We start from the raw sequence: 23075 nt of genomic DNA, 5'->3' as shown, positions 1-23075 counted from the left end.
AGTTGTTGTGTTTCCAAGAATTCAAATACTTAAAACTAAAAAGCTTCTGCCCATGTTTACCTGTGTTTCTTAGAGTGGGTTGAAATTATTCCCAAAAAAGGGCAGTGTTAGTAAATCTTTGCCCTTCAGAGTTTTGGCAAGCAGACTATGTTATGTTCAGCTAACAACACACTGGGAATTCTTATGTATGTTAAGTGCATTTCTTGGTGCTGTGTGTGTGGTGTCTGTGCATAGGCACAAACACTATGTTTGGAGTCGTCTGCCTGTGGATTTAGAAGTTTGGGGGTGAGTTCTTAGTTCATCTTACTTTATACTGTTTTCTTTACTCTTATATAAAGTGATTTCTATTTTCAAATATAGAATTTAATTGTTATACATTTATCAGTTATAAATGTACAACATAGTTTAAAATATATTAAAATTTATGGTGTGTATGTTGTACACCACAGCACATACTTGTGTGGAAACCAGAGGAAAACTTGCAGAAGTCAATTCTCTATTTCCCCTGTGTCAGTCCTTGAGACCAGACATGGAAGCAAGTGACTTTACCTGCTGAGCCATCTTACTGGTCCTAGAGTATAATTTTAATACACAGTTGTGATGGTTAAGACTGGTCGTCACTTGAGTGGATGGAGATCTCCTAAGAGCCTAGGAAAACATATCTCTGTGTATGTCTGTGAGGGTCTCAGAATGAACTAACAGAAGGAGAAAGACACGCTCTGAGTTCGGGTTCTGCCACCCCAAAGGTTGGGAGTCCAGGTTGGGTAAAAGAGCAGAGGAAGGGGAAGAGGAGAGAGCTAGCCAGTGCAGGATATGCTGGCTTGGCTTTCCTGCTGTCATGCATGATGTGATTTCTCCCACCCTCTTACACCTTCCTGCCAAGAGTCGAGATATGTCATTCCTCCTTTCAATTGTTCAATTGTTTATTCTGTCACAACATTCTGTCACAATGACAACAAAACTCTAACAGAAGGACATTTCATTGTAGCAATTAATTTAAATTATTAATATAATTTAACACTTAAAAAGCCTATTGTAACTTCCCAGCATTTTATCTTGAAACATTCAAACATCTACAGTTATTACAAGAATAATAAAAAATCTGCTACTTAGATTCAAATATAGTCACATATGGTCTTAACTGCTTTCACTATCTTTGGGAAATGCTGGAAAATGCCCCTCAGACACTGTGAGATTTCACCCCTAACTGTTCATCAGATACCACTCAGTATGAAGGAAGTTATTTCACATGGACCCACTGCCATAATTCCAATCAAGTAAAATCCACACCTGCTCTGGCGACAGCTTGGAGTATGCAACAGAGCAACAGATAAACAACAAAGACAAGGTGGATGTCCACACCCAAGCAAGGTTGTCTCTGACCTTCACACTCGTGCCAAGGATTCTTCCTTCTCCTCCCATCTCCCTGTAGGCTGCTGGGATTGCTGACGCTTGTATTCTTTGTTCAGTTAGTTCCACATATTATGCTTACATGGGAAATACTTCTACCTACTGAGCCATCTCTCCAGCTCCACTGATTAAAAAAATTGTTTTTCTTGCTTCACATGAATTTGTGCTCATGTGCACATGCACATGCATGCTCATGCGCACACACATGCACAGATAAACACATTCAAAGACTTCATACTGAGAACTGTGATTTATACTTAACATTTAGAAATGTCGCTTACCCTCTTTAGTTTACACTTATTTTTTTTCACTCTTTCAGTGATATTTTACTTCTTATGACATCATATTTACCCAGATCCTGGGATTAGTTTCAAAATTAAGGTAGTAATATTGCTATTGACATGGCGGTCTGATTAGCGTGATGTGCAGTTTGGCTTTGCTGTTTTTGTTAGTGTTTGCCTTGTCCACTCTTACCTTTTGGTTTTCTTTTAATAGGTGAGGTATTGACAGGATTTGAAAGCCAAATTGGTGTAAAAAGATATTTAGTTTTCATCACTGTTTCCTTTAAACCCCCCCCCCCCCACTTCCAGCAACACCTATTGATAGTCACTTTTATCTTTTGGCTCATTCTTCCTCCTTTCCTCCCTCCCTCCATCCCCCTCCCTTCTTCTCTCCTCCTCCTCTTCCTCCTTCTCTTCCTCCTCTTCCTCCTCCTCTTCCTCCTTCCCTTCCTCCTCTTCCTCCTCCTCGTCTTCCTCCTCCTTCTTCTCTCTCTTTTTCTTTTATTCTTTCTTTCCAATGAAAGGTCTAGTCATGTTGTCCAGGTTAGCCTCAAAATCGTGGTGACCCTTAACCTCTCAAGTTCTGCCATACCCAATTCTTTTGTTAATTGAATTATGTTCTGTGTTCTTTTTTGTAAAACTAAGCAAACAAGGAACTACTCCTCCTCCCCTTTCTTTCATGGAAAGCATTATTTTTTTTTCACTTAACAACATATCCTACAAATCATTCTATAGCAGTTCCTAGAAATAGATGTATATAGTATAGCATAATATAATTGTATAATAGATATATCTTATAGCTGCATGTATTTACCGTACTTTGTTTACCACTGACTTTGGGCATTTAGGGTATTTTCAATGTCTTATTACTTCAAAGGCTACTGTGAATAACCTTGTACATCCATGTTAGTTCAGGTTTGTGGCAGTGTCTTCTGTAAGAGTCTTAGAAATGAAATCACTGGCTTAAAGATATAAGTATATTATGTTGCTAGCTATTGCTAACATTGCCTCTGTAGGAGTTAGGCCATTTCATTCTTCCATCAGCAAAGCATGAGGGTCCATTTGATGCTGGATGAACATTGTAAGTGGCATTTTATAAGTATGTAAGTGACTGAAAATTCACCTTTTGGTACTAAGTGTGAGCTGAAGACCGGATGTTTTAGACCATTCGAGAAATAGCCAGAATGTGACCTAAATGACGTATTGTAGCATATGCTATTGATGCCCTTGCCATGTCCATTTAGGTCACAGACCTTAACTTCCCACCTCCCCCTCTTTGCTGGGTTTCTGGTAAAGTGCAGGGCAGAACCTCCAGAGACCTCATGCTTTCTGGAGGTGGCCCTTAGTGGATGCCTACACAATAGCCTGGTTCTCCGTCTTGACATGCCGACTCTGGGACCTTCAGAGTATCCCTGGGGAGCTGTTCCATTGTAACAACTGGCTCAGTGCTGTACCCTTTGTGTGTCCCATCTGATTCCTCCTTTCTCCAGTGGATGGAGGGTTTTTGTTTTTTTTGTTTGTTTGTTTGTCTGTTTGTTTTAAATTTCCCAACAAACTGATTGCATTCTGATCTTTGTCTCAGGACCTGTGTTGTAGAGATGAACTGAAAACAAATGATTACCTAATGTATTCCTGAAAGTATCAAACACATATTTATGCTTTTAGAAATAATCCAGGGATAAGCAATTCTGTTATTTGATAGAGTTACCCGTATAATATCTTCAGTAACATGCTAAGATGATCCAGTAAAGTCCTGATGTGCTGTCAGAGTCTTGAGAAACAACAGCACTCTTTGTAGAAACACATGTGGAGAAGCATGTGAGCAGAGCGTCAATGAGCAATATAGCTGAGGAAGGCTCAGTGGGTAAAGTGCTTGCATGGAGTCCTGAGTTCTGATTCCCAACAGACGTAAAAAGGTAAGTTTGAGCCAGGCATGGTGATACACGCCTTTAACCTCATCAACCAGGAGGCAGAGGCAGATGATCTTCATGAGTTCAAGGGCATGTGATCTGTATAGTGAGTTCCAGGCTAGAAAGGGCAACACAGTGAGACTCTGTCTTAAAAAAATAAGTTTGAGGATATACAGTTGCAACCCCAGTGCTGAGGGGACAAAGACAGTTTTATTTTGAGAATCATTGGTCAGCTAGCTTAGCTCTAGCCTCTGTGAGAGATCAATCCTGCTTCAAATAAGTCAGAGAGTGTTTGAGGAAGACATCCAACGTCAGCAGCATGTCTCCACAGGTGCCTTAGAATGTATTTTAGTTAACATCACACACACACACACACACACACACACACTCACCCGTGCATATACACACATATATGTACACACATACACAGAATAAAATAAAATAAAATAAAATAAAATAAAATTAGCAATAATAGTGATACAATTGATGTCCCAATTGTGATACAGTCTCAAGTACTGTAATGATAAGAGAATCAATAGCAGCGATGTGGTTGGGGAGGACTTCAGAGAATGATGTGTATATTTGTGTGTCTGCAGGTGCCCATGGAGGCTAGAGGCATCAGATCCGTCCTGCCCTGAGCTGGAGCCACAAGTGGTTCTGAGCCACCTGTTGTGGGTGCTAGGAATTGAACTCAGGTCCTTTACAAGGGCAGGCTGCTTGCTTAACCGCTGAGCTATAGCTTCAGTCTCAAAAACTTTCTATAAGAAGCTGATCTTAGATGAGAAGTCAAACAACAGCAGCTGGAGGACCGATGGAACTATAGAGTTTTTAACAAGAAAAAGCAGAAAATAATTCTGGATTTAAAATATGATTGGGGTTACTTTTAAAGCTCAAAAGTTTTGTATTTAGGCTACTACTGTCAGAAATAGCAAAAAAAAAAACCCTTAACACAGAAAGAAAAAACGTGCCATGTGGACATTTTGATCTATACAACAGAATAAAGATTGCTAGAAAATAGCATAGATAAGAGACAACTTCCTTATCATATTTTAAAATATCCTTGAAAGGCAGGGTGCTAGCTAAGGCAAAAAGTAATAAAGATACATCAAGAACCTATGGGAAGCACTGTATAAATGGATGGATGGTATTAATAGCAAAATGGCTGGGACAGAGGATGTATCAGTATACGACAGTGAAGTTTTTAAATTAGGCATCAAATCATAAATTATTAGTTCATGGTAGAACACAGCAATTTTTAAATGTTTACTATAAATCTCAAAGCAGCCTCTGAAAATGAAGGCATACTAATCATGGAAAGACAAAGAGAATAAAGATACAGTCTATTTAAAATGAGACAGGAAAAGAAGAAAAGAGGATAAAGAAAATATGAGATAAAGAAAAAGACCAATGGATTTAATCCCAGCCTGATAAATAGCAGCATTAAATATAAATGATCCCAAGGGGGTAGATTCCAGTGTGGGTTAAGAACAGGCAGAAGTCTACAATATGCTATCTTTATGACAATCACTTCAAATTCAAATCTTCAGGGTAAAAACCTAAAAGATTAAAAAAAACCAGTTATTGTCGTAGTTACTTTTTAAGTTGAGGTTATAAGGCACTATGATCAAGGCAACTTACAGAAGATACCATTTCAATGGGGCTTATGTTTTCAGAGGGTTAGAGTCCATGATTGTGAAGCAAGGGCATAGTGGCAGGGACAGCTGAGAGATCACATCTTCATTGGCAAATTGTATGTAGAGAGAGACAGAGACTGGGTATAGCCTGAGTCCTTTGGAACCCTAAACCCTGCTCCTAGAGACACACCTCTTCAACAAAACCACACTTCCTAGTTCAGCTCAAATAGTTACACCAACTGGACTATGTACTCAAACATGTGAGTCAATGAGAACCATTTTCTCAAGCCATTATAACTGGAAAAAAATACTAATTAGAAGGAAGGGGGGACTTTTATACTGAGATGAAGACAACATAGACTTAAAACCAGTGAATATCATCAGGATATGGAGTACCATGTCAACTGGTATAGTGGCAAGCATCCCAACACTTGGAAGATAGAGGCAGATGGACTTCTGTGAGTTCAAGGCCAACCTGGTCTATATAGTGATATCCTGTCTCTGAATAAAAATAAGTAAGTAAGTAAGTAAATAAATACCATAGTAGTGAGGAGGTAAGTTTACCAGGAGAATACATGAAAAAACAACAACAACAACAACAGCAGCAGCAGCAGCAGCACCAGCAGCCGCCTGTTAACAGGTTCTCAAAGCTCACGAAACAAAAGCTGACTAAATTTAAAAGAAAAATAGAGAAAAAATACTATGAACTGTATAAAAACTTCCCAGAAAAGGAAGCACTTGTTAAATCAGTCTGTTAGCTAGCCATTCCACAGAAATCTCCAGACCTGACAAAGACAAAATGCTCTTGATGGACATAGGCAAAATTTGACCAAATTCGTTCAAATAATATGCCGAAAGAAAGGAGGGTCATGACCAAATGCAATTAAACCATTGACTTAATATCTAAAAGCAAACATAATTTGTCATATTAACAAAACACAAAAGGTCTTCCCCTCGGTTGACCATGGCATCTGTCTAGGATTCAGTTCTTTCTGATATAGAGACTCCTGGTGAATGAGTGTTGGACTATGAGCCCAGCCACGGAGTGAGACTAAGGTGGGCTCGTACTCGTGAGGATATTATGATTTCTGAACTGTGCCACAGGCAGTTTGGGCTGCCTATTTTGGTATTAGTGAAGTTTGGAAGGAAGTGTCTTTAAACAGGATGGGAGCCCAAAACATGTCTAACCCCATGGTAGCTCTGGGCATGGAGCTGGGGTGGAGGTGGGGGTACAGACTGCATCTTGGTGGTCATGTCTTCTCTTTCTATGTTCAGATAGATCACTACACCCTGCTGTCCACCTTGCAGTTGATGTACACTGTGGGCTACTCCCTGTCTCTCATCTCCCTCTTCCTGGCTCTTGCACTCCTCTTGTTCCTTAGGTAAGTACAACCATAACATGTGGTCAGACGTGTGTCCTGTAATTTGCTTGATGGTCCTCACTAGACGGCAGCAGAAGATCATCATCTGCTGGATGATACCATGGATCTTCAGAGCAGGAAGATTAAGATTCTTGAATACATTCATTCTATTTTGTAAATGAAAGGACAGAAAGTTCCAGATGAGAGGCATTGAGTCCTTACTGGTGGGAGAGGCAGCTGGATACAAAGATGGGACTTGAAGCAGGACTCTGGACTTTGCCTCTGCCTCTGTGCAGATCATATCCTTTACCACCATAGTGCCAGCAAACCACCATTCCACCAGAGACATCATTTACACACAACAATCCCCTTCCCCATCAAAAGTCATGATAGGCCTAGGATTTAATGAGGCCTATGGACCCTGGCCAGCTATGAGGCACTGTAATTCTCCTAATCTGAATTAAGATTAATTCTAATTCTAGAAGATTATTGTTAGTTGTTATGGAAAGGTGAAATGACTTTCATAGGACAAACGGCTGCTGGATGACAGAGCTAGGGTCACAACCAATCAGTTGATTGCACTGTTTCAAAATCCAAAGCCCTAGTGCATTTAGCTAAACCATTTTAGGTGTCTCCTAAGCAAGACAATTATGAATCCATGGGGAAACCAAGGAAGTTCCTCATTCAGAGGTACTGGTAAGTATAATATGGATGAATGGACATTCAGTACTGGTTCAGGAGCTTATATGAAGACCCTGGAGATATGAGTGGTGGAGTGCCAGACCTGGGCTCACCTGAACCTAGATATGGCCTTATTTGTCTTGACCTTCCATGACTCCAGGAGCAGACATGACATCCTACTACAGAACATGGCAGTTTTTGCAAGTTCCACCTCCAATACTCACTGATGATACACTAACCCCTTTCTCCATGCACTTAAAGTCCCAAACCCATTGCAGCAGAAAATCACTGCCTGCTCCAGCAGGAGGTAAATTCATCAGGGCTTGGCTTGACCAAGTGTCTATTTCACTTGAGCCTCCTGCTCTACCAGGGAAGAAGCATCTATACATCATAAAACACAAGAGTCCACCTCCATTTGGAGGTTCCAAGGTAACAACAGGAGAAAAGCAAGTGGGGTGGGTTAGGAGCTGCATTGAAAGCACAGAGGTGGTAAGATAGGCTGAGGACACAGTTTCAACAGTCTGAGTAACAGAGTTAGCGGGAGACCTGGGTAGAAGTCATTAAAGCCGACAGTTTCTGGACGTCTATTACATTGTATTTTATATCAGTTAATGGATGTGATCCTTCCCTGGCCTCTGAGAGAAATGTTCTAATTCTCAGAGACAGCTGAGCTTTGGAGAGCCAGATCCCAGTTCTCAGCATTCTAGGCCTGAATCTCAGCTCCACCACTCATTGCCCAGGGACTTCTGACATTTACAAAATCAAGGTTACAAAAGTGCCCACTCCTCCAGTGGCAGCAAGAGGTGAAGGTTCCATAGGTCCTTGTATGCAGGGCCTGGCATGCCACACATGCTATCTAGGGAGCCACTTCTTGCCCCATTTCCCAGATGGAGAGGGTAAGGCACAGAGAAGCAAGAGCACCTAGACCAGCACCTAGATCTCCATCTCTAGTGACAGATGCACAAGCAGTCAGGCCTGCTCCCCCCGCCAGCCATTCCTTCCCAATGGGAGACACTGTGTTCTTTTTGTGCAGAAAATTGCACTGTACACGCAATTACATCCACATGAACTTGTTTGCTTCATTCATCCTGAGAGCTCTGGCTGTCCTGGTGAAGGACATGGTCTTCTACAACTCCTACTCCAAGAGGCCTGACAATGAGAGTGGATGGATGTCATATACATCAGAGGTAATCTCCCACATGATGGGGCAGAGTGGGGAGGGGGATAGGCTGGGGAGGGGGGACAGAATATTAAAGATCTGATAGACAGACAGTGTACTACTTAAAAATCCAACCTTCCAAGAATGGGCCAGGTAATGGGATCCTGAGGCTGATGAGCTTAGCTTACCATGGGTGACTTCTCCACTGCAAGCAAAAGACTAGATCCATCTTTTGTTGAGACAGGCTCTCACTGTGTAGCCCAGGCTGGAACTTATGATCTTCCTGCTTCTGCTTCAAGAGTACTAGGATTGCATGTGGGTGGCACCACGCACCTATATTTTATGGGGATGCAGAGATGACTCAGTGGGTCAAGCACTTCCTGTGTTAGAATAAGAACTGAAACAAGCTAGCTAGCTTGGCTAGCCAAGTCAGAAAGCTCTAGGTTCAAGTGAGGGACTCTGATGTAGTGTATGCAGTATAGCACAAACCAAAGAAGATAGCTAATGTCAACTTGTACATGCACAGGCACCCTTACATATACACACATCCACATGTAAAAATTCATGCATATGTGTAGGTGTATGCATGTGCACACACCACGTACACACATGTAAAAAGGTTTGAGTTATGGGTTGATCATAAATCTTTTTACATTTATTTGTGTGTTCAGGAGTGTATGTGGGGGTCAGTGTAGAGCACAGCTCAAGGAGTTATTTCTTTTCTTCCCACCATGTGGGTCCCAGAGATCAAATTCAGGTGGTCAGAATTAGTGGCAAGTGCCTTCACCCACTGAGCCTGCTCACTAGGCCCTTAGTCATGAATCTCATATTCAAAATTTCTGTTTTTTTCCTAGTGTCTACTGTAGTAACTTTTCTATGAGTCTATATATTTCAGGCAACCTTTCAAGTTTCTTGGCACAATATTGCTTATGACCTTCTCTCTGAATTTTCTTCAAGTCTGTAGGGTCTGTATTTGTCTTCATTTTCATTTCCAGTATCGGTTATTCATATCTCTGCTGTTTTACTTTCACACTGGTAGCTGTCACTAGAAGTTTTTCAACTTTATTGGACTTTCCCAAGAACAAACTCTCAGCATTATTGAGACTTTTAGTTTACAGTCTTATTTGCATTCATTTCTTCTCTTATTATTTTCTTCCAAGGAGTTTATTTGGGTTGACTGCCATTATTTTAACTAACTTTTCTCATGAGAATTTACGGTCATGGATCTTCAACTCTTTCATTTTATTTATTTATTTTTTAGATAGTTGCATTTAGAGTAGAAGTCTCACTCCAGGTCCAGGCTTGATATTAGTTGCATATTACAAAATTTGGCACACAGTGTGTGTGTGTGTGTGTGTGTGTTTACATTTAGTTCAAGAAACACTTCTCATTTGTTATTTGATGTAAGTCCATGTGACAATTTCCAGCCATATGAAGATTTATTTATTAAGGTCAGGAATCTAGTTGAACTGAGGCTGGAGAACAGATCTTTCCAAGCTTTCATTTGGGCTGTGGCTAATGGTAAACTCTCTCTGATTTTGCTTTCTTTTACATTCATTCATTCATTCATTCATTCATTCATTCATTCATTCATTCATGTAATTTTGCATGCCTGTGTGTATACACCATGTGTGTGAAGAAGCCCCAAAAGACCAACAGAGGGCATCAGATCTCATGGGGCTAGAGTTACACAGACTGTTCTGAGCCACCATGTAGGTGCTGTGAAACAATCCAGGTCCTTTGTAAGAGCATTAAGTGCTCTTAACCACCAAGCCATCACAACATAAACAAGAAGCAGTAGCTCACATCTGTAAACCCAGCACTTAGAAAGCAGAAGGCAGGAGGATAAGAAGTTCAGGCTCATCCTTGACTACCTAACAAGTTTAAGCCCAGCCTGGGATTTTGGGATCTCTCTCTCTCTCTCTCTCTCTCTCTCTCTCTCTCTCTCTCTCACACACACACCACACACACACACTAAATAAATAAATAAATAAATAAATAAATAAATAAATAAATAAATGTGAGCCTAGAACAGTGGTTCTCAACCTTCCTTGTGTGGAGACTCTTTAATACAGTTTCTCATGTTGTGGTGATCCTCCCACACCATAAAATGATTTTCACTGCTATTTCATAACTGAAATTTTGCTACTGTTATGAATCACAATGTAAATATCTATGTTTTCTGATGGTCTTAGTCAGCCCCTGTGAAAGGGTCATCTGATCCCCAAAGGGGTTGTGACCCACAGGTTGAGAAACATGGGCCTAGAATGTTAAGGAAGAGACTGATCTTTGAAGGCTCCATGAAGCTTTCTCATCAGCCTCTTTGAGGTAGTTAGCAAGGGCTCAGGAAGCAGGGGAGGACAGGTGTGGGCATGTGTATACTTGGGGGGAGGTCCTGCTTATCCAGGTGCTGAGAACACCACGACTCACCCAGGTTCTGCCTCTGCAGATATCCGCCTCCTGTCGCTCTGTCCAAGTCCTCCTGCACTATTTTGTGGGCGCCAATCACTTGTGGCTGCTGGTTGAAGGACTTTACCTCCATGCTCTTCTGGAGCCCACAGTGCTTCCTGAGAGGCGGCTGTGGCCCAAGTACCTGGTGGTGGGCTGGGGTGAGTGACATGACACCCACCCTTCTCTCCCAAGGAGTCATCAGAATGTGGGAATCCATCAGAACCTTTGGATGGAACTAGAAATCCCAACTCGAGGATGACACACGGGGAAGATAATTTCTCAATGATAAGGGTCTCCAAAGAAAATGGGGGTGCACTCACGTGTGTGTGTGTTTATGAGTGTGTGCATGTGTGTCTACATGTGTGCATATACACATACATCTATTCACAAGTATAGGTGCTATATGACCAATGCATATATGCAAAGGTGGATAAATCTTGTTATAATCAGATGACATCCTTTAGACCTCTTTCCAACTGCATTAGCCTGCTCACTGTGCCATAATAAAATATCTGTGTGGCTTGGACAACAGACACTGGTTTCTCTGTTCATGGAGGCTCTGAGTCCAATGTGCTTGTGTTCTGGTGAATGCAAAACTCTTCTTGCTGTGCACAAAACTGCCCTCTTGGCTGAATCCTCTCATGGAGGAGAGAGGAAGAAAATGAGACTTCCAATCTCTTTTCATAAGGACACTAATCCCATCATGAGAACCTCAACTCAGAACACCTTCTAAAACTAGTTATTCCACATTCCCCATTATCAAATACCACCACAGTGGTGACAGGTCTTCCACACAGGAATTTTGAGATGACAAAATATATCAATCTATGACAGCAAGTATTTGAGAGAACAAAAGTTTATTATTACTATTACTATTATTATTTTAAAAGTATGAACAGGGTATCCTGATCTGGAACTCTGGTTTCCAAAAGTCCTTGGTCAATTAGAGGTTACAGGACTCAGAGAAAATAAATGGAGCAATTGAAGCTCATGAATTTATTCCAAACTACTTGTGACAGGTGGCAAGCCCTTTCTCCCGGGGCCCAGCTTCTCTTACAGTGGAGCCATGGCTGCTCTTGGCATACTCCAAACCTCACCAATTCTCACAGTCTATGATTCTGTTTTTTTTTTAACCCTTTAGACTTGTCATGCTGGGCCCCATCAGGATGGCATGGGAGCAGGTGGTTTTGAACAAGCAACTCCTAAACTCCTAACTACTTCTCTGCTTTCTACACAGCCTTCCCTATGCTGTTTGTTATTCCCTGGGGTTTTGCCCGTGCACATCTGGAGAACAAAGGGTAGGTAATTCACCTGGTGTCAGTCTTCCCGGGTATGTCCAAATATAGGAAGTGACATCACCTTTCCAAAGAGACTATCCAAATTCTCCTACTTTGTCCTTCTAGAGTGCAACAGGAGTGTAGACAAGCAGTCAAAGGTCTTATAGAAACCTGTTAGTTACACATGAACATTATTAAAGGGTGTTGTCTGGGTTCTGGGTGTGTAAGGACAGAAGCACAGAGCAGTTTCTATGGCTTTGTTCATATGAGAGAAAAGAGCAACTCTGATGCACATTGAGGGAAGAATCATTACACACAGAGTGGCACTGCTATGTTGTGAAATACACAGCAAAGGCTAAAACACATCAAGAGACACAAGCTAGTCCTGAATCTCCTAACTTGCAGGAACTGAATCTCAGCAAATGTTTTAAGCCCGTTTCTAAATAATGTGTACTGTGTGATTCATGTCCCCTCCAGACAACCACCAGCTAACCCTCATATTTACATATGAGCGTACATATATATTTCTAAGTGTATAAATGATGTGTGAGATAAGGAAAGCAAACTATTGAGTAAAATACTTAGGGTCTATAATTCGAGGCTTTTGTTTGCATGCACTTGGAGGAAAATGTGGAAGGGTCTACACAGTACACACCTAACGATAAAGAGCAATGCCATGATAAGAAGTGAATAGTTTGTTTTCCTTTTTCCATTATCCCTCCTCTTAGGAGATGAACTGGTAGACAGTTAATCTTCAAGACAGGAAAGCATCCTTCTTTCTTCTACAGGGCACAAAACTTGGACTTTTATCCTCATCTCATGTGTCTCCTACTCCTGATCCTTTTCTTAGGTGCTGGGCAATAAATGGGAATAAGAAAATCTGGTGGATCATCAGAGGACCCATGCTTCTTTGTGTGACAGTAAGGACCGTCCCATCCACCCTTTTCTTCTCTGAGTTCAGGCACTTCAGGGGGCATCTCTCTATTCTCAATTTCTTCCCCACTCCTTAAACTTCTAGTCCATGAGAGGGTGAATATGACATTTGGGCAGTTTTTCCTGGGTGAGAAATTAAAAATGTCTTCTGGTTCTGGTTCTAAATTCAGGGTAACATTGTAAGCCTCCGTGTCCTTAGATCTTTAAATGGGGACTTGAAGTAATCTCTATGATCCTTTACCAAAGGGCTGTGATAGGAAAAGGGCTGCCTGCGGCCTTGGAAGTTTCCAGAAACTATACAACAACCAATGTGTGTCTTTGGATTGTTTGTTTGAGACAGGGTCTTGCTACACTGAGGAGAAGCTAACTTCTACCTCATGGCAGCCCTCCTGCCTCAGCCTGCCCATTGTTGGGATTACAGATATGTGGTGGTACCATGCCCTGTTAAGCTTTTATCTTAATGTCATTAGCTAGTGGGGTGGGGGGAGGAAGCCGAAGAAACTACTTTCAGAGGAGAAACAGGAAGAGTTAGTGTTACTACATAGGGATCATGGGTTAATATAACTGATGTTACTCGGTTTGTTGTGATGTAGAAACTTGCAGGGCAAAGAGATGACTGACCTGGTGGACCCACTGAAAGCACACCTCTGAAACCTTGTGACCTCTTTTTGCCAAAGCAACTTTTATGGAGCCCCAAGTATATAGACATATAATATACTATGGCTACAAACCAAAAATCTATGGGCAATGAATTATAAAGAAATTTACTTTAAAAGAAAATCCTTGGCATACGCATGATTTGGCAACTTGACAAAAGCAAGTTTGCACATTAGTGAGATCAATGTGCTTGTCTGTTTTTACATAAAGAATTGAATCTTGGCTGAAGAGTTGACAGTGCGTTTTCAATGTTTTTCAGAGTTGATATTTGTTAATGTTGAGAATGTCACACTTCATATAAAGATATAAATATGTAGATCAAAATAGCAAAAGTATGTTCAGGGCTATTTTAGAAATTACTGAAGAATCTTCCCCCATCCCATGCTGAAATTCACACAGCAATTTTTAAAATAAAACTGAAACAGCAATTTTTAGAAAGGCTTATTATGTTTTTAAAGATTTTAATTAGTGTGTGTGTGTATGTGTGTGTGTGTGTGTGTGTGTGTGTGTGTGTGTGTGTGTGTGTGTGTACATGTATAAGTGCAGGTGCCCTTGGAACTAGAAGAGGGTGTTAGATCTCCTGGAGCTGGAGTTACAGGCAGTTGTGGGCCACCTAATGTGGGTGCTGGGAATTGAACCTGGATGTAACTGCCGACCTTTCCATTCCCTCAAACAGTGATTTTAAAATCAAATATCCTAACAATCCAGTCCAGAGGTAAATGAATTGAATACTTACAGTACTATAAAATGATGGCAGAGAAATGTAAAAAAGTCTCTTTTCTGTAATTAAATCATTATTATTTTTTTAAGAGAAGAAAACATTGTATGTAGAGTAAAAAACACTGCAATCCACAAAATACAACAGTTCTGAAGCTAAGCTGAGGTGTCTCAGACAGTGTTCATTGGCCTGTGCAGGGAAAGTGTGCATGTTCTTCAGAAACAAAATTGCTTTAACTTTCAGGTTGCAACGTGGGCAAATACTACCAGAAACACATTGGTCACATGCACTGAATTTTGAGTTAAGTTTTTGGTTGTTGTATGTTCTGAAGCCTCTTATTACCACTAATGTTTTGTGACCTCCTACACTGGTTGATGTGATCCCTGATAAACTTGTGACCCACAGTTTAGGAAGCTGGGATTTAGATGATGATCTGTGAGAATGAACTTTGTTCAAGAAGCTGGAGGGAGGTGCAGGGGGATAACCAAGAGTAGACTGACAGGTTTCGTGGATGGTTTGGGTAGATCTTCCTGCCAATGCCTGCGTGCCCACTGGATATCTAGCATTATGCTTCTTTCCAACACCAAGGGGAAGCTGGGTGGTCTATTTGGGCTACTTTATGTAGATAGCATAAGATCTTGAAAGAGAGAAAAAAAACAGATTTGTAGAATTGTTAGACTCTGTCAACAACTCAAGGAAATTCTTGGCTTGAATCTAGCTGTGACCTAGAGGAAACATGTACATAGAAAAGTAAGAAAATGAAGGGTACAGGGTGGGAGGACAATTGCAAATGACATACACATGGTTGGTATCTTCCCTCTGTTACTAGTCACTTGGCTGAGAATGTCCCAAGTAGAGGTTGACCATAGATGTCTCTGCTCACACCTCTCCAATCATTCAATTTCCCACTGCCCTGTTCTCTGTGGGCACACTGTCCCGTCGGGGTCCAGCACCCACCTCCTGCCCAGGCACCATGTGGGCACACTGTCCCGTCGGGGTCCAGCACCCACCTCCTGCCCAGGCACCAGAACTGCTGCCTGATAACATTTGCTAAATAATTCCAACCAATGCCAACTCTTAAGTGCTTTGACTATATGAATTCAGTTAACCTTCTCAATGAACCTACAAGTTGGAGCACTATGGTATTCATGTTTTGGTAAGGGCACTGAGAGGCTGAGAAGTTATTTGCCTCAGTAACTTCGTAGACCAAGGTAAGTTGGGTGACTGAGGGACAGTTTCACCTATTGCTCTTTGAAACACACTTATATTTCCTCCAGGCCTGCGCCTGGGATGCTTATGGCTCTTTCAGACATCAGTCTAAAGTCTCAGACACCCTGGGTCCCAGCTGCTTTCCTCACCATCTTATCTACTGGCGGACCCCAGTGTTCATCTTTCAGGGCTTGGGCTAAGAACCAACTTTTCTCTGTCACTGTGTCAGGACATTCACCCCCACCCCTCTCTGAATCCCATATTTCCTGGCTTCTGCTCCAGCTTCAATGCATTTCAAATTTGTTTACGATCTGCTTGCTGCCATTGTAAACCACTTTCTATTCATCCAAGCAGCCAGCTTAAGTATATGGTAGCCCTGTGGTAAACACACTTAGTAGATGACTGGAATCCACACTCTGAGCCCTGAGAGGTGCTTGCTAACCAGGCATAGTAAACCAGGAGAGAAACTAACAATTCTCTGTTAATTATGAGTCTAGGTATTGTCTGATTAAACTGCTGAAATTTATACTACCATTTTCTAGTTGCTCTTGGAGTCTCCAGGATGTCTTTAAAATTCCTTGTGGCTTGAGTCCCCCTGTAACACTTAGGTTTCATTGGTCTCACAAGGGCCTGGGTAATCTAGTTTGTAGCTGGGGTTGAAAAGCATCTTGCTACACCTTTGCTCTTCTAAGACTAGTCCTTGGACCAATGGCATTAGCAGCAGATTCTAATGTGCTTATTATCAACTCAGATTCTTGTCACCCTTGACTGGAAGTATGGAATCAGAATCTGTATCCTGATAGGATTTAGATTTATATTAAAATAGATGAAGCTGTCAACAAATGTGAATCTCAGAATGGACTACAAATTAGAAATGCCATGATGTCTGAAACGAGTCAGATAGAAATTATGGGGGAAAAGGACCAGGCAGCTGACACTTTAGAAGCTCTCAGGTGACCCGTGCTGCCTCTGCTTTCCACAGTGGGCTGACCAGTCTGCTAGCTTCTGCCGCTCTTTCCTAGTTCCTGGAGTAACATTTCTCCCAGCCAGACAAGAGCATGCTTTCTTTGTCTTCACAGTTTGGATAAAATGATCATCAGTTCCTGTTGGTTCTATAATTCTGGTTATGATCAGCTCACCCTAGCTCACTATGGCCTCCCGATCTTTTTACCCATCCTTCTTTCCCTCTTGCTTTCTCCACCCAGTAAGTCCCTCCATCACTTATCACCAGACACTCAAGTCACAATATTTGTCACCTCACAGATCCTATCTTTATTTCTTGGAATATCCGCTTGGATTTCAAGTTGGCCTTATTTCTTGAGAGTCCTTCAAGTCATCTCCTTCTCAGCTCTAAACTGACTACATTTACTCAGCCCTCCTGTGTAGTCCTCTGCAAATGACTCTTGATTGGTTCCCTTCCTTCTTATTCTTGGCAATCAAGCCTCCATACTGCAGTCAGAAAGACCGATTTGGAGAAAAATCCAATCACATCTTCCTTCTGCCCATGTCTCTTCAATGAGTCAACCTAACACTCAAGATTGAGCCCAGACTGTTTAATATGAGAAGTGTTGCTTGTCTTCCATGACCACAATCACCTTGTCTTTTTACCTAAATGGGAAAACTCAGTTTTCCTTCTCAGTTGGGATGTTCTGTTTCTTTACATGACCATCTGGTAATTTCCTATTCCTCCTTGGAAGTTAATATTTCAATTGAACTTTCCATTCCATCAACTAGCAAAGTCATCAGACATGCCTGGAAAGGAACATTTCTATAAAGGTCTTAGGGAAGATGCTGTTTAATTATTATTGTCTGTGTCAGTAGGGATTTGACCAAGAGGAATTGACCTAAAATAGAATATTCGATTGATAAAGACAAGACTGTCATAAAAGACATGGACCATGGCTTTTATGGTTGGCCATATGACCATACATTGCCATTCTCAACTAATCTGAATTGCCATAAGCCCAATCTAAATGAGGATTCACTGAAAACAACATGGAAAGAGCCTTGGGTCTCCAAATGACTGCATGGAACAGAGATCCTCACAGTGCACTAGATTGTGACATAGCAAAAAAAAAAAAAAATCCCTTGACCTCCACATATATTCTATTTAAATGGAAATTCTAAAACAGTGGTTCTCAACCTTCCTAAAGTTGTGACTGTTAACATAGTTACTCATGTTATGGTGACCCCTAACCATAAAATTATCTTCAAAATTACTTCTTAACTGCAGCTTTGCTACTGTTATGAATTATAATGTAAATATCTTATATACAGATGGTCTTAGGCAATCCCTGTGAAAGGGTCGTTCAACCCCTGAAGGGGTTGCAATCTACAGGTTGAGAACCACTTTTCTAAAACATCAAAAACATGCCAATCAAAATTGATCAATACTCATTATTTCAGATTCCAGGGTACTTATCAAGTTTTCTTTATACTTGCCACATCAGATCTGGAGCAAGGTGCATCGTTTCAGAAGAAAAGTCACATGTATGTGTGATGAACAGATCACTAGGACCAAAGGTAGCCTCCTAATCTAGGTTCAGGATCCCTTGTCAGCATCCCTGTCATTGCTGCTTCCCAAACTTTATATTTGCTGAACAATGTCCAGCTTGAAGAAATATATCATTCTGGATACACAGGCACATCCGCTAACTTCATTTGATGCTTCTAATATTATGATTCTTTTTTTCAAGGTCTGATTATTTATTTGTTACTCTTAAAGACTTATTTTTGACTGGACTCAGACATAGAAGTAGAAGCTCTCAGAGAGGACAGCCTACATACATTTCTTGACAGTCTGTTCCTGGCACTTCTCTTTGGCTTCCTTCATTCTCTTGGCCAAAAGTTTAACGTATTCTGCAGCCTCCTCCTTGTTTTTCCTAGTGAGTTCCTTCTTCAGACAAATACATCAGCATTTGTGTTGCAGGATACGTGGAGTAACAAGACGCTGAATCTTGGGTGCTTTGGTTCTGGGCTTCTTACCTTCTTTGTTTAAGGGCTTTCTGATAACATATTGGTGGACATCATCTTCGTTGGAGAGATTAAAAAACTTTTGGATTCTACTAGGTCTTTTAGGTCCCAACCGATGAGGCACAGTGGTATCTGTCAGTCCAGGAATACTATTCTCTCTTTTCTTTACAATAACCAAGTTGAGAACACTCAGATTGGCATCCACAGTGCGTTCACAAACAGACTGTGCTTCCTCTCTCCAGTTCTCCTTGGTCTATAACAAGAATGTGCCTTACCCAACAACAGGTGCAGTCTGCCATGGGTCAAAATGTCTTGCTTCCTGGGAGAACCTTGTTTGTCATTCCCACTGCTGATCTGGACCACATAACCCTTCCAGTCTTCACCAAGAGCATCAGCAGCTACTTCTGTGGCCATGCGCTTCTCATAGAGTATACGAAGCTTGTGTTCATCATCTACTTCATTGAGTTTCTGCTACCCAGTGGTAGGGAAGGAGATATTCAGCTTCATCTTGACACAGCCAACCACCTCTAGTGTTATGATTCTTGTGTTTCAGAAATGTCTGTGCTGTGACAAGTGGGGAAATCTGGATGTTCACCAGAAAAAGAAATAGGAGATTGCCCACCTTCTTCCCAAATGTCTTTTCATAAAACTGTGCTGCCTTAATTAGCTTCTTGCCCTTGACTGTCCTGTCGAAGTTGAGTCATACCAGAACATGGTGTGTTCTTACATCTTGGTCACCACCGCCTGCTAGCAAATTTTTGAAGCCTCCATTACTCCATTTGTTCGAGGGTAGCCTCATTAACTAATTACATTGAGAAAGGTCATTGAATCATAATTCTGCTCCCTGTAACTAATCATCTGACCATATTGAATACCCAGTTGAGTGGGTTATTTAGTCAATCAGTTGAATGGACTATCTGTTGACTTTATGACATCATTTACTCTCATTGACTCCTCTGATAGCTAAGAATGAGACAGTGTTGAAAATGAGCAAAATTACTTCTCATTTTCCCTTGTCCGTCTTTAGGTCCTCTGTATCACTAGAAGCTAGAAGCGTCCTAGAGCTCCAAGTCTCCCTAGACGTCAATTCCCTTCTATTCTGTTTTCTGCTGAAGAGTCAAAGGGTGGCAATCTCCCTACCCATTCCATCATCTGCCACCAAAACCATCTTCCATCTCTACAAAGTGAAGTGGGGCTGCATTATCACTTTCGCAATCCTTCGTCCACTTCTGTTCTATACCTCACAATGAATCATACTTGAGTTTTGGTCTTCCCTCTGTGCTACAGCATTATTAGGGAGCTTCTTGTTGCAAAATTCTGTCGTATCGTGTTTACCTTCACTGAATCTCAGCTTCCACTTTTCACTATGAAAGTAAATCAGATCATGGGTACGTTCGTCACTTTCCCATTGCTGTGATAAAATTCAGGAGAGTCCATCATGACAGGTATATGGCAGCAGGCAGGGAAAGCATGGCAGCAGGGAAAAAAAATAAAGGTTGTCTGATCACATTTTCATCCATACTTGGAAAGCAGAGAGAAACAAACAGGAAGGAGGTGTAGCTGTAAAAACTCAAAGTGAGGCCCTTGTGATGTATTTCCTGTAGCAAGGCTCCATGTCCTTCCCAAACCAGTGCCGTAAGCCAGGGATCAAGTACTCAAAGACATGAACCATGTGTGTATGTGTGTGTGTGTGTGTGTGTGTTTGTAGGTGGCATTTCTTATTCAAACCAGTACAACAGGCATTTACTGAAGGCTTCAGTGTTGTGGAAAGAGAATGCATTTGAATGAATGAAAGAAGATTTCCCCCTTGCTCTCTCAGTCATTCCTTACCTTCTACAGAGCACATGCATCTCAGCAGGACGGGTGGGGAAGGTGTGTTTTGTCCTAAATGAGGGGCCTTAGAGATATAAGCATTTTTGTCTGTATAGCAAGCTGAAGGACTTGACAGGTAGAAGAGATTGCTGGTAATGTGACACCAGATCCAGAATGGCTGACATGTTAGGAATCACCACTGCTATCCTGCAGGATCACAGCTGTGTACAGATGCTAGGGAGCCAAACACATTACCAAGGAGGTAGCATCTGCAAAAGCAACTGTTGGGTCCAAGCCCTAGAACAGAGTTTTATATGTTTGAGGTTCTGAGTGTTCACTGTCTTGTCACAGATTCCTAGGGGAGATAGCTTCATTCCTGAAAACATTCCTCATCTATCACCTTCTTGACTGGTATACAAATGAAGAACCCACCATCCAAATGTGGCTGTTGACTCTAGAACTCTGGAAACCCAGAGGGGCTCAGGCTCCATGGTAACTGGGGCTGATGATCCACTGGAACTGTGGAGAGATGCTTCCTTCATGTGGCCCTTGGTTGATGCTCATTTTCTCTTGTCTGGTCTCTTGCAGACGAAGAGAACAGTAGATCCACAGGCACTTCATTTCCTAGGAGACGGTCCCAACTGCAGTCCATTGGCTGAAAGATGTATCTTCCCTGTTAAGCTTACTTTGTCAGAAAAATGCCCGTGTTCTACAAGTAACTAAGCCAAGCACAAAGTGTTTTCTCGTTGTGATGAGAAGCAGATATCCCGTTAAAAGGGATACATTACCGGGTTATGTTTCATTTGAGATTTTTAAAAAATTTCTGGTACTAAATATACTCTGGCTGGGCACTACCTTTGTTCCTGTTGACTTACGTTTTAGAAACTCTAGTTTTTTAGCACTGAGCACTGAATCTCTGAGGCCAGTGGAGCACACAAGAGGTATATATGGCTATTTACTGTGCATTCTATAGCACACATTTCAGTCTGTAGGGCTTTCCTTTTGCATGGGGACATTGGTATTGCACTAGATCAATGTTTGTAGAGATTTTATTCTGTGACTTGTCCTTGATCACCTTTTCTGTCAGCTCTTTTCTATCTTAGAAAACATCTGCCACCAAAGCCTCACCCAGCACTCTAATGCTTCCTTCTCTGCTGAGGTTCAGGCATGGTCATCTATCTGCCTTAAGTCATCTCTTCTGTTTGAAACTTTTAGACACATCTTCCTCGCAGCCTCACCAGAGCTCTTCCTTCACATATGGTCCCTCTCTGGGTGAATGCACTGTCATACAGTAGAGGACTACCATGAAACGTCAGCTCATCTTTGGTCTCACATCTAACCAGTAAGAAAGGTCATGTGACCCACACTTGATAGTTTTAAATGAGTCGTTCCTCGTTATCACTGAAGCTCCAGGGCAGCTGCCTAAGATTGCCTGCCTATCATCTTCCCCAGGAAGTCCCCACTGTTCCCCACCTCCAGACTTACCCTTGGCTAACCCATTCCCCATTACCATTGCTAAAAATGTTCTTACTGAAAAGCAGCGGTTCTGATCTCATCAGGTCCTACGCCTGCTTAGAATTTATACCTGGTTCTCCACTACCTTCCTAAGAAAACCCAAGTCTTTCAGCATGATCATGTAACCATAGAAATCTCTTGCAGGTTGTCTCTGCCTTTCCAGTCTCCTCATAAATCATGCTCTCAGTGTCTAAGTTCACACTTAATCTACACCCAACAAGTGTAGCCTATACGCAGACACTTTTTTTTTAACACTCAGCAGATTCATGATCTCTTCATGAGTCAAAGTATCAGCCAGAGATTAAGCCATACAAAGACTTGACAGGGCCTGGAAGAGGATCATCTCCCAAGACTCTCACACACAGCTGTGGAGAATTGCAGGCCACTGGTAGAAGACTTGCTTCTCTCATGTGGGACTCTTCTCACAGTATGGTGGCTAGCTTCCCTAAGACTGAACAACCCCAGCCAGAGGGAGAGGGAGGGGAGAGATAAGGGGTAGGAGAGAATATAAGAACTTCCTTTTGAAGTCTCTACTCAGAAATCATGTGATATCATCTATCACGTTTTTTTCATTAGCTGAAAGTGATTAAATACAATACACATACAGGGCGAGAGTCAGGGACACAGACGAGTGTCTCCTTTTTAAAGAAGTACCAAGAATTTCAAACATATTTCATAGTTACTGTCAAAGCTGGCAGTGAGGTCTAGATTTGACCCAACTGTGGTAGTTGTGGGAAATACCGTAGAGAGTGGAGGATACACACTGCCCAGTGAGTCCCACTGGAGACCTCAAGTCACACAGCCAGAGAGTCATGCTGTGTCAGACTCATGAGCCAGAATACTGTTCTGTTTAAGTGAAGCTATCTCTGATCATAATCACCTGCTCAGTCACTGCCTAGGTATACAAAGCTTCAGTATTATACCAATCTCTATCAATCTCTATGCTGTATTTCCTCATTGTTTTATGGACACACACACACACACACATACACTGTGACCACTTCAAAGGGTTATTTTGAAGAATAAATGAAAATGTATGTGGAAAGTTCTCAGCCCAAAGCGTGAGCAGTAAGCGGTCAATAAGTGTTACTTAT

General features: G+C 41.6%; 1 protein-coding gene and 1 pseudogene across 1 annotated transcript in view; one reads left to right on the top strand and one right to left on the bottom strand.

The window, feature by feature from the left end:
• The window catches only part of Glp2r (glucagon like peptide 2 receptor), a 61691-nt gene that overhangs the window by 17053 nt on the left and 21563 nt on the right, over nt 1-23075 (top strand). Inside the window, exons 5-9 of the mRNA XM_028780130.1 lie at nt 6511-6617; nt 8311-8464; nt 10886-11045; nt 12125-12185; nt 13015-13084. Coding sequence (XP_028635963.1) covers nt 6511-6617; nt 8311-8464; nt 10886-11045; nt 12125-12185; nt 13015-13084 — 552 coding nt within the window. The remainder of the gene's footprint in view (nt 1-6510; nt 6618-8310; nt 8465-10885; nt 11046-12124; nt 12186-13014; nt 13085-23075) is intronic.
• LOC114631742 lies at nt 18409-19161 on the bottom strand (annotated as a pseudogene).

Source organism: Grammomys surdaster, unplaced genomic scaffold, assembly GCF_004785775.1.
Source record: "Grammomys surdaster isolate TR1022 unplaced genomic scaffold, NIH_TR_1.0 364, whole genome shotgun sequence".
Classification (NCBI taxonomy): domain Eukaryota; kingdom Metazoa; phylum Chordata; class Mammalia; order Rodentia; family Muridae; genus Grammomys; species Grammomys surdaster.
The sequence above is the reverse complement of the archived record's forward strand: the minus strand, read 5'-3'. Positions and strand labels throughout refer to the sequence as shown.